Here is a 12239-nt window from a genome sequence, read left to right as displayed (position 1 = left end):
AATATATGAATGAAAATTCCCCCAGAATTAGAAAAAGAGACACTGTCACTGTGCTGAAATGCTGAAAGAAGTACATTTTAATTGAAGACGACAAGGCTGGGGCAGCATGGTGGACGAGTGATTTAGCATGTTTGCCACACAGTTCTGACATTGGGGTTTGAATTTCAGCTTCAGCCTTCCTGTGTGGAGTTTGCATGTTCCTTCTGTGCTTATTTGAGTTTTCTCTGGGTACTCTAGCTTCCGCCTACATTCCAATAACATGAATGTCAGGTTCATTGAAGATTCAACATTGGCTATAGGTACGAATGTGAGCGTGAATGTTTGTTTTTCTATATTTGCTGAGAGCTTGATGTGACAACCAGTCCCGGTTGTACCCCCGCCTCTTGACCAAAGTCACCTAGGATAGGCTGCAGCTTGAAACTTGTTTTGATTTTGATATATTTTGAGTTATAAAGAAAAAATAATACTGTACATATTTATAAAAAAAAAAAAAAAACTATTTCAACAATTGCATTAGTGTCTCAGCATTCATACAGTGATACAATAACCATTAACCTCATCCCGGTTCCGAAGGTTCTACATCGGCTGCGACCTATGTACCAACTGGTATCACGGTGAATGTGTGGGAATCACGGAGAAAGCGGCCAAGGATATGGACGACTACATATGTTTGGAATGTAAACGGGGCCGGAAGACCACCAAAGAGGAGCTCTACTGCATCTGTCAGACACCATATGACGAATCCCAGTAAGTAGTGTCCCTAATTTATCACAGCATGTTTTAATGCTGTCAAGATTAGAAAGGACAAAAAGTGTCCCTTGTGTTGATAAAAAATAAATCTGCATCAATTGCTGTTGTTTCCCCCCTAGGTTCTACATTGGTTGCGACCGGTGTCAGAACTGGTACCACGGTCGCTGTGTGGGCATCCTGCAGAGCGAAGCGAACCACATCGACGAATACGTGTGCCCGCAGTGCCAGTCGACGGAGGACGCCATGACGGTCCTCACGCCGCTCACTGAAAAAGACTATGAGGGCCTGCGGAGAATCCTGCGCTCCTTAACGGTGAGTGGGACACAAGCTGAAAAACACCATTCAATGTCATGTTAGCTCAAATGCTAACAAACTCAGTTCTTATGGGGACGGGTTTACAGGGAGATTACTGCTTGTGCCTGCCATGTGACTTTAATTACACACATATTCAATGTGGTGTACCTTCCTTTCTTCTTTTATTAATGAGCTCAACTAATTGACTCTTTTTGCCATCAATGGTACCATTCCGTGGTGGCATCACAATAAAACAAGCCAATGAATAAACAGTGTTAACCCTTTGATGCCAACTGAGCTTTAAGTCTCACAAGACACTGATGTTTCGAGATAGTCGGAGTACTAATTTGCTGACTTTTTTGTGACTTTTTATATTTTTTCATGAAATCATCTCAAATGAAGATAACACTACGTGTTTTTTTCCATCTGCATTCTATGTATAAAACCCTAAAGAGGTTGTTTGTTGTATTTATGAAATCAATGAACTGCTACAGAGAAAACTCCATGTTATTGCTGCATCAAAAAAACAAACATGTTGAACCCCCCCCAAAAAAAACATGCTGGGTTGGCGGTTACTTTGAAATGAAATACTCCATGTCCTCCTCGTAAGCATAAAGTAAAAAGCCAGACTCAAATTATCGACCTGCAGCAAACCAAAAATCTGCATGTACTGGAGTGTGCAGCACTCAATGTGAATTAAAAAAAGACATATTGGCCTGAAGAATGTAGAATTGATATTTGCAAAATGAGAGCCCAAGTATTTACGTATTTTACCAGGTCAATGTGATTCATTTATTTATTTATTGTTCCTGAACCTCATCACACAGCGTCTACACATCAGGTCTGTAAGGCCTGGTACACACAAAGATTTTTCCACTCTTCGAGAGCCTTGTAAATTGGCAATGTACTATATAAAAAAAAACGACTTGCTTTGGAAAGTACTTCTTGCCGTCTGGGAAATCTACTTTTCTACAAAAAATGACATCGGGTGAGACATCTTTGCTTTCATTTATGTTCGTTTTTGTGTTCGACAGTCTTCGGTGCTTCTTTGATCGGCTACATTTTCTGTCGCATCACCATTCTCGGCGTCATGACTTGGGAGAAGTTGGAGTTTCCCACACTCATGAAGAGCTTTGGTCTTAAATATTGAACACGTTCATTATTTAAGATTGTCGACTCCGACCTGTTTCTGACCATAGAATCGGCACCAATCCACTCTTAACACAGATCAGACCTAAAGACAATCTTAGAAAGACATAGGTTTGTCTGGCATTTGATGTGCTTGATCGGGAAATGGAATTATCGCCACTTAAAACAGGCCGATTATCTTTGTGTGTGTACCGGGTCTAAGACTTGTGGGTGTGGCACAACAGTGATTATGACGCAAATTTTGAGCGGCAAAAAAAGTAATGTTTTTTTGCTGTTTTTTTTGTTTTGTTTTATGTTCAATCTTATGTCCAGCACTCTGTTACAGCTGCCGTTTTTTTAAAATGCCCTACAGATAAAGTTGAGTTGATCACCCTAATTTTATAATTGCATTTTTAAAAAGTAACATAAAATATACATTTGATCTAAATGCAAATTTTTTTCTCGAGCCACGACAGAGGAATGCAAGAGCCATATGCAGCTCTGGAGCCGCAAGGTTCTCAACTAACTGAAGGGAGTTTGAAGGTTCCATTTTGAGACACTAAAGGTTTCTTTCTCTGCTTTAAGTAAAAACTACTTAACATCGCAATGTAAATAATATACTGAGGTAGTTTATTCTTTGAGTTGCATCACTCTAGAAGTTGCATCTTCATTAATGACACACCCCCTCAATGCCCCTCCTGAGTGGAATCCCAACCAAACAAAAGCCTTCTGTGTCTGACTTATCTTATGGCTTACGCTCTTCGGATCCACGAGTTGGACGACTGCCTGCTGTCAGCTGTTTTTTTTCTAGTGTTTTTTTCTCCTCTCCTCCCCTCATCTCCTTTCAGGGAACGTCATTGTTGACCTACATGTTTTCGACGTCACTTTCAAAGACAGATTTTAGATTTCTCAAATGTCTTTCTCCTCACCTCTGCAACCCTCCCTCCTCTGCAGGCACACAAAATGGCATGGCCATTCCTAGAGCCAGTGGACACGAGCGACGCTCCTGACTACTATAAAGTTATCAAGGAACCAATGGGTGAGTGCATGTCCATGTGTTTTCCGCAAAAGTAGGTCCTGATCATCTTTTGCTCGTGAAAATATCAATCATTAATTTTTCTTCATCAACCAGATTTCAATTTCACTCCACACAGTATATTAAAGATGGCATATTTTACCAAACCAACTTTTTTTCTAATATTTGGGATGTAACATTGGCTGTATGGTGCCTCAGTAAACATGGGAAATATGAATTAAAATCGTCCGCATTCCTGAGTTCCAGACGTTTTTCCGCCAAGAGGCTTGAAATCAGGTCATTCGAATTTCTCAAGCTTATCTACATCACTAGCGAAGATCTCCACCTTCCCTTTCCGCTCCCAAGCCAGTGCTGTCGACGTAACGTGTGGTCTCACAAAGTGTATCTTCTACACGGAGGCAACCAGTCAGAGGAAAGGGGGCTGTCCTCGCCAAATATGGACAAAGCGGATACAAACCTGGGTCAAACAGAAGTAGCTGTCAAAGAGGCCTTTTTCTGGACACTCATGACAAAACCAAGGTGTTTTTTAAAATGAAATTAACACTTTTATTCTAAGTCAAAGTTAAAGAGTCACTCTACGGAGGTCTAAATAGACAAAATATGGATATATTTTTTATTTAATATTTTTAAAAACAAATTTCAACAAAAAATACATATCAGTGATGACCATCTCTACATGTGCACATGTATCATCAGTTAGTGTTCGAAGTTTCAGCTCATTTAGCAGAAATTGCTAAATGCTTGTTTACTTTTTTCAAAGCCTTCCAGCTAATGCCATTGAAAGTAAACCTTTATCTTAATGGGTTGTGGTGGTTACCTGACAAACAAGTCAGAAACTAAATAACAGGCCCAAACCCATAGGTTGTGACACACGTGTCTCTAGACTAAGACCAAAACATGAACATAATACAATGCTTTGTTTCATACAAAGTTTGGCTACATTCTTGCAAGAGCCTGCTGATGGATGTAAAACTCCAAAACTCAGTCATGGACAGCACCATGAACGACGACACTAGAAATTTAGTAGATGCCTATGCCTAGTATGTAGGGGCTTATTTGTATAATGTGTAAACAATTTTTACTGTGGTGTCCAATTATTTCTGCTCGGCTGCTGCAGATGTTTCTTTTCGTTGTATATGACTACAAAGCTCAACAAACATCAAATTTTGTTTGTAAGAGAATATTAGTCCCATGTTCCACATACTGCCCAATGTCAATTTGTTTGTGTTTGTCTCTACGGGCAATGTTTTAAGTCACACTCTTGTCTGACAAAAATAAGTTAACCATGGAATAAATTTTCACAGATGGACAAAATTTGGTGGGTTAATAGACAACTCTAAATTGCCCGTAGGTGTGAATGTGAGTGCGAATGGTTGTTTGATTGTATGTGCCCTGCGATTGGCTGGCAATCAGTTCAGGGTGTACCCCGCCTCCTGCCCGATGAGAGCTGGGATAGGCTCCAGCACGCCCGCGACCCTAGTGAGGAGAAGCGGCTCAGAAAATGGATGGTTGGATGGGATGGATGGATAGACAAAATTTGCTCAATTTGGAAATTGTTATTATTCGATCAATCTTTCATTTTTGACATACAACTGTCAAAATAATGCTGCGCAGATGAGTTGTGCCGTAATAGATGTCCGCATAGATACATACATAGATACATACATACAGTGCTCAACATACAAGTATGTTTTTTATCCATTTCTCAGTGACCACATGAACAAATTTCCACTATTATAATGATGATGAGACTTTGTTGAGGCTGCTTCTACTTTTTGAATAAGTGTGTGTGTGGGGGGGGCAAACATAAATAAAAGGGTCTCTACTCAAGGTAGAATTCATCAGCCAGATATGGCTCTCGTCACTTGTTTTCATTCACTAGTAGCTTTATAGCGTTTTGGAAATGACAGAGTCTGACCAGCTCAAACATGCAAACCTCTAGCTGGCCGGATGCCTGCAGAGAGGAAGCCCTCCATCTCAGATCAAACCAGCCATGTAAATGTGGACTTGCGTCAACAGGGTCTTTTTGAACGTTTACACAAACAAACCGTTAATGAGCTGGCTTGGTTCTGCCAGACTCCCCGTGGAAAAGTGACTACCCTCTCACACACACTTAGCCTCCTGTAAGTCCAGCCACCACAAGAAAAAAACCATGTTGCTTTTCGGGGGGAAAAAAATAACATTTGGCAGGTGAGACTGCAGTTTAGGAGGTTTCTTCGTGAAATCTGATGGTGGAGAAGAAGGAGGTCTTTGATATGCGCTGTAAATCGCACAGCCCTTGATTCTTGGATTGGTGGGTTGGGGTTGTGAAGGTTACGATGTCTGATGTGCTTGAAACAGCCCCGCAGCTGTTACATCCACCGACATGCTCCTGTACCGTGCCGTGAAAAAGTATTGGCCCCCTTCTCAAATTCTTATATTTTTGCAGTTTTCCAACTTTTTTTCAAATCATCAAACAAATGTAAATATCAGACAAGTATAACCCAAGTAAACTTAAAATGGTATTTTTAATTGATGATTTCATTTATTAAGGGAAAAAAAAACTATTCAGTTACCTGGCCCTGTGTGAAAAAGTAATGGCCCCCTACACCTAATAACTGGTTGGGCCATCCGTAGCAGCAACAACTAAAATCAAGCGATTTCTATAACTGACAATGAGTCTTTCACCTCTCTGTAGAGATGTTTTGGCCCACAGAATTGTATAAATTCAGCAAAAAGTTAAGAGTTTCGGAGCATGAACGGCCTTCAAAAAGTAATACCTTTACATTTCAATCGGATTCAAGTCTGGACTTTGACTAGGCCAGTCCGAAACCTTCATTTTGTTTTTTAAAAAGCCATTTAGAAGTAGACTTTACACCGATCTAATCTGTGTGATCGGTATCGGCCGATAATCAGCATTTTATGCTGATCGGCTTTCATGTCATAATTCGCCGATCCGATCAATGACGTCATCGATCAGCTCCGCACAAGACATATAACTCCGTGTCGCCGTTGTGTATGAATCCAAGAGCTAGTTTATTTTTAGCCTTGTCACATGTCTTGTGGCGCAGTACTGTAACTATCTGACGGCCAGTAAAGTAAAGTCTCACTGTCATTGCCCACGTGAGCATTGAAGTCCCCCAGCAGAACGATGGAGTCCCCAGCGGGAGTGCTCTCCAGCACCCCCTCCAAGGACTCCAAAACGGGTGTGTACTCTGAACTGCTGTTTGGTGCATAGTCACAAACAACAGTCAGGACCCGTCCCCACCACCCGAAGGCGGAGGCAGGCTACCCTCTCGTCCACCGGGGTGAACCCCAACGTACAGGCGCCGGGCCGGGGGGCAATAAGTATACCCACACCTGCTCGACGCCTCTCACCGTGGGTAACTCCAGAGTGAAAGAGAGTCCAACCCCTCTCAAGAGGACTGGTACCAGAGCCCAAGCCCTGTGTGAAGGTGAGCCTGACTATATCTTGTCGGAACTTCTCAACCTCACACACCAGCTCAGGCTCCTTCCCTGCCAGAGAGGTAACATTCCCACGTCTCTCGAGCCAGCTTCTGTAGCTGGGGATCGGATCACCAAGGTCCTTGCCTTCGGCTACTGCCCAGCTCACATTGCACCCGACCTCTATAGCCCCTCCCAAAGGTGGTGAGCCCATGGGAAGGGGGACCCACGTTACCCTTTCGGGCTGTGCCGGGCCGAGCCCCATGGGTGGTGCCCCGTGTCCGGGCAAGGGAAACCTATATTCTAATAATAATAAATAAAATCACTATTTAAAAACAGCATTTTAAGTTCACTTGGGTTATATTTGTCAGATAATTACATTTGTTTGATGATCTTAAACATTAAAGTGGGGAAACTGCAAAAATATAAGAATTTGAGAAGGAGGCCAATACTTTTTCACAGCGCACTGTGTATGATGCCAATTAGCACTCTTACTTTTTGTTTTTAACTATCCCCTCTATTTACTCTTTTCCACATCCAAAGATCACTGCAAATACCCTGAGTTTGTGTTTGTTCAATGCTCTTTTCTCAGATCTTTCCACCATGGAGGAGAGGTTACAGAAGCGCAAGTACGTCAGGCTAACAGAGTTTGTGGCGGACATGACCAAAGTCTTCGACAACTGCCGCTACTACAACCCCAGCGACTCGCCCTTCTACCAGTGTGCCGAGGTTTTGGAGAGTTTCTTTGTCCAGAAGCTCAAAGGCTTCAAAGCCAGCAGGTAAGAAGGAGACACTCCACTCTGGCAGACAAAGCAAGAAAATGTCACACTTCCATAGCCTTCCTCATATTTTTAATTGGTGCGATTGTCTTGGCCATATTGCCTGTCAAGTCATTGTTTTAAAGTGAATGTCACAAAATGCACACGTCGGCTTGCTTTGTCCCGTGATGCCGAGTGACATTTAGAAGTACAAGGTCTCCCAAAAAATTTACATAATTTAAAAATATTAATATCTGAAGGTGTGAAGGTGCAGCGATTTATCGATTAATCGACAACTAATCGATTACTATATTAATCGACAACTATTTTGTGATTTGATTAATCGTTTAGAGACCTTGTTGAACTTACGATTGTCCAAATGCTCGGAATTTCAGCCAACAGTAGAGATCATTATTTCAGTGTGACTTATATAGTTTGTTTGCCATGACATTTTTCTCTTGTAAAATATGTGCTTTGGCTCAATAAAGGTTGGGAAAAACTGTCTTAGGCAAACAAAATTACATAGGCTTTGTGTTGGAAAATAAAAGATTTATTATCAAAGTTCCAACGACACAAACGGATTTAGATTTTCTCGCCAAGTTTGCATCCATCCATCCGTTTTCCGTACTGCTTATCCTCACTAGGGTCACAGGTGTGCTGGCCCTATCTTAGCTGACTTCAGGCGAGAGGCGGGGTCCACCCTGAACTGGTCACCAGCCAGTCGCAGGGCATATACTGTATAAACAAACAACCATTTCCACTCACATTCACACCTAGAGGCAATTTAGAGTCTTCAGTTAACCTACCATGCATGTTTTTGGAATGTGGGAGAAAACTGGAGGACCCGGAGAAAACCCATGTGGGCACAGGGAGAAAATGCAAATTCCACACAGGGGAGGTCGGATTTGAACCCTGGAACTTCAGAACTGTGAGGCAGATGTGCTGACCGCCAACTGTTCCTCCGCCAATTTTGCAATGCTTCACAAGTGTTCAATATGCACACCCCCTGTGGCAGGAAACGCATTGAAGGTTTTTTCAGGTTTTTTGTGGTAGCTAGTGTAGTTTATGAAGTTCAGCCTCCATGCATGAGAAGGCTTTCATTACCTTTGTGGGGACTCTTTTTTCCCCCCTTACACTGTGGGGAGTAGAAGCCACTCCAGTCGTAAGACTCAGCCTCGTCCCCCTCAACCCCGCCCACCCACCCCATTCCCATGCTAACAAAAAAAACAGGTTCACCATTGGCCCAGCCACTGTATGGGGCTGCCACCCCCTGAAGCAGATTTATTTAATTATTTTTTATTTGTTTTTATTTATTTATTTATTTATTTTGCAAGAATGGAAATAGGGTGTATAAAATGTGATCCCTGGGTATTTTGACAAAAGCACATCATAGAAATGATATTAAGACACTTGGGAACTGTTTTAAATTTCGACATAAAAAATGCAGAAACTAAATTACTTAGTTTTTATCTCATTGAAATTTTAGATAATTTGAGTGATGATTGACTAAGAAATGATGTCACATTTTTGGGGACACCCTGAATTATAATTTACCTTTAACTTTTAATGAGGTTTAACCGTTGCCTCATACTATTCATTCATCTGTTCTTTTGCACTAACGACTTTGTATCAAATCATACAATGCTGGGCTTCCACGTTGCCGTGCATCTAATCATCTGAATGCGGGAAGCTGCAACTGCTATGTGAACGCGCATAGCAGTGTCCCGCTTCAGTGAGCTCTGTCTGAAAGGCAAAGTCAGATCACTCCTGATGCCACTTTGAACGAAAGGCCCACTGTGCTCGCTGAGTAGATGGGCACTACGAGAGTTTACGAGACATTTGAATGTTTGGTTTATTTGGGGTTTTAGATGAATTCCAATAGAATTATTCTGTTATGACACCCTCAACTCAGCTAAGCGTGCCTTTTCACGCTGCACTTGGCAATGCGATTGATACCCGCGACTTTTTCATTCATTGTGTATGTACTGAGGGGGCGAATGCATGTTTTGCTATCCGACAATGTAGAGAGGGCGTCTGATGCTCAGCGCCATGAACCTTGAATAGAAACGAGCTCTATTTCATGAGCGATTTTGCGGTGATGTCTGAATAGTCCCAGTGGGAAAGGGGCTGGCGTAGTGATTTCTGTGCGCAGTGGAGTGGGGGACTTGTCCTTGGCTTATAAACCTAAGAAATTATAGCTCACTAACCCTGCGATTGGATGGCGACCAGTTCAGGGTGTACCCTGCCTCTCGCCCAGAGTCAGCTGGGTTGGGTTCCACCTCGCCCGGAACCCTAGTGAGGATAAGCGGTACGAAAAATGGATGGATGGCTGGATGGTTCTCTCGCTATATTGCAGATTTGAGTTCCACGAAAAGCACTTTATGTGTAATGCATTATTATTTTTGTTGTTGTTGTTGTGGAACACATCTCTCATGGAAATCCCCGCTATATTGCAGAGATCTGCAGTTTACAGCATCCATCCAGCCATTTTCTGAGGCGCTTCTCATCACTAGGGTCGCGGGCGTGCTGGAGCCTATCCCAGCTATCATCGAACAGGAGGCGGGGTACATACAAACAAACAACCATTCGCACTCACATTCAGACCTACGGGCAATTTAGAGTCTCCAAATCATGGATGTTTTGGGGATGTGGAAGGAAACCGGAGTGCCCGGAGAAAACCCACGCAGGCACGGGGAGAACATACAAACTCCACACAGGAAGGGCCGGGGATTGAAACCCGGTCCTCAGAACTGTGAGGCTGACGCTCTAGCCAGTAGTCCACCGTGTCGCCCAGTTTACAGCAATTATTTTTATTTCCAAGTTTTTACTGTATACGGGGCGGCACGATGAACGACTGGTTAGCACATCTGCCTCACAGTTCACAGGACCGGGGTTCAAATCCCAGCCACACCTGTGTGGAGTTTGCATGTCTCCCCCTGCCTGCGTGGGTTTTCTCCGTGTACTCCGGTTTCCTCCCACATCCCAAAAACATGCATGGTAAGTTAATTCAAGACTCTAAATTGCCCATAGGTGTGAATGTGGTTGTTTGTTTCCAAGTTGCTCTGCGATTGGCTGGTGACCAGTTCAGGGTGTACCCAGCCTGTCGCCCGAAGATAGCTGGGATAGGCTCCAGCACGCCCGTGACCCTAGTGAGCAGAAGCGGTACAGAAAATGGATGGATGGATACTATATACGGTCCTTACTTCCTGTGATGCCCCATGTGGGAAAGGGGAGTCGTGGCTGCTGATGCACTTTTCAGCCATTTATTGAAGCCAGGAGAACAGTAAAACCTGTAAACACAATGAGCACACAGGAGCTGCTGTCAGCCACAGCTCACACCCAGACATTCACACACACTCACATCACATGCTACCCCAATAGGCCCTGCCTCTTAAAGACACATGCATGTATCTAACACACAGACACTACAATGTATTTAGTATGTTCTATACATTTTGCTTACCATTTCTATGTGTTAAAATATGTTCACAATTTTTAAAAGTGTGCTTTAATATATTGAAATGTTCACAGCATGTGGTAGGCAACAATAGAAAAATAATATATGGTCTTGCTGTATCGCAGATTTTCACCTATAGCGTGTGGGTCTTTGAGCAATTAATAGGGGTTTGCTGTATTTATTTACTATGAATAATGTGTATTTGTGAATCTATTTATGCCAGCGATGTATAGTGAAAGGCAGAACAACTAAATGCTCTATCACTCGATGGTAGACAGTACAATTAAACTGTGAGCCATTCAGAATAATAGCTTTGTGTTCAACTAAACAGGCCCAGTTTTTACAGAACTAGTACATTTGAGTCCATTTAGATTTCAGTAAACACTATCTACCTTCTGTGACTTTTTTTGGTTTAATGCTGTGAGAGTTTTGTCATGTAAAATAGGTGCCCTGGCTCAGTAAAGGTTGGGAAACACTGCCAGAAAAGCAATGTGCTTCAGCCGCATGTATTTACTCCCTGCATTCTCTCTTTCTCGCTTTCTCTCTCTCTCTCTCTCTCTCTCTCTCTCTCTCTCTCTCTCTCTCTCTCTCTCTCTCTCTCTCTCTCTCACTCTTTCTCTCTCTCTCTCTCTTGCTCTCTGTCTCTCTCTCTCTCTCTCTCTCCCCCTCTCACTCTGTCTCTCTCGTTCTATCTCTCTCTTGCAGATTGTGATGTCAAACTCCTGGGTGCCAGGGTCACTCTAAAAAACAGGCTAACAAAATTCTCAATGAACAGAGGTTGCTGGTTTTTTTTACTGGTGTAAAACCGCAATAAAAACACAAAACATTCATATAATCCAATCCCACATTTGAGGAATGGCAGCCATGTTGGTAACATAAAGCATTCAAAATGAATTGTATTCAATGTACCTTGACAAAGCAGATATTTTTTATTAAGTTGGATACAATATTAAACACAATCTTAAATTGTCTCTTTGTAATTTCAAAGTTAATTTATATTTTTAATGACGCTATTGGCCCGAACATGCTGCCGCAATATATTTTACCTAATTTCTTAGCCAACAATTGTTTTAGAGACATGAAATCAAGATGATTCAATTTTGATTGGCCCTTTGTTATTCCCTGAAGTAATTATAGGCCCTATAAAGTTACCTTCAAGAATCTAGTTGTGTCCTTCCAAAGGTGAGTGTAGCTGTAATCATATACCATTGGTCCCACTTTCCACACTGTTTCACCAACATGGCTGCTTGGTCTGCATCAAAATGGCTGACACACTGGCATCCAATACATGTTTTTATATTTTCCCTAGTAAATATTTTTTGTCATATTGTAAAGCTTTTAATAAATAAATAAAAAAGGAAACATCCAACTGTTTTTCCTCTCTTTGCCGTCT

The 12239-nt window shown here is 42.2% G+C and overlaps 1 protein-coding gene across 8 annotated transcripts in view; it reads left to right on the top strand.

Annotated features, from left to right (window-relative positions):
• LOC133404577 (nucleosome-remodeling factor subunit BPTF-like) overlaps positions 1 to 12239 on the top strand; it is a 78875-nt gene that overhangs the window by 49824 nt on the left and 16812 nt on the right. For 7 of the 8 annotated variants that reach the window (XR_009768845.1, XR_009768843.1, XR_009768844.1 and 4 more), the window contains exons 31-34: positions 574 to 747; positions 870 to 1062; positions 3127 to 3211; positions 7224 to 7410. Coding sequence is in view for 5 of the 8 variants with exons in the window: in XM_061680591.1 (XP_061536575.1) it covers positions 574 to 747; positions 870 to 1062; positions 3127 to 3211; positions 7224 to 7410 (639 nt within the window). In the remaining 3 variants the exon portion in view is untranslated. Of the gene's footprint in view, positions 1 to 573; positions 748 to 869; positions 1063 to 3126; positions 3212 to 7223; positions 7411 to 11551; position 12239 lie in introns of those variants that run through there. The other variant, XM_061680594.1, reaches the window with a different exon arrangement.

This window comes from Phycodurus eques, chromosome 6 (genome assembly GCF_024500275.1).
Source record: "Phycodurus eques isolate BA_2022a chromosome 6, UOR_Pequ_1.1, whole genome shotgun sequence".
NCBI classification, from domain to species: Eukaryota; Metazoa; Chordata; class Actinopteri; order Syngnathiformes; family Syngnathidae; genus Phycodurus; species Phycodurus eques.
The sequence above is the reverse complement of the archived record's forward strand: the minus strand, read 5'-3'. Positions and strand labels throughout refer to the sequence as shown.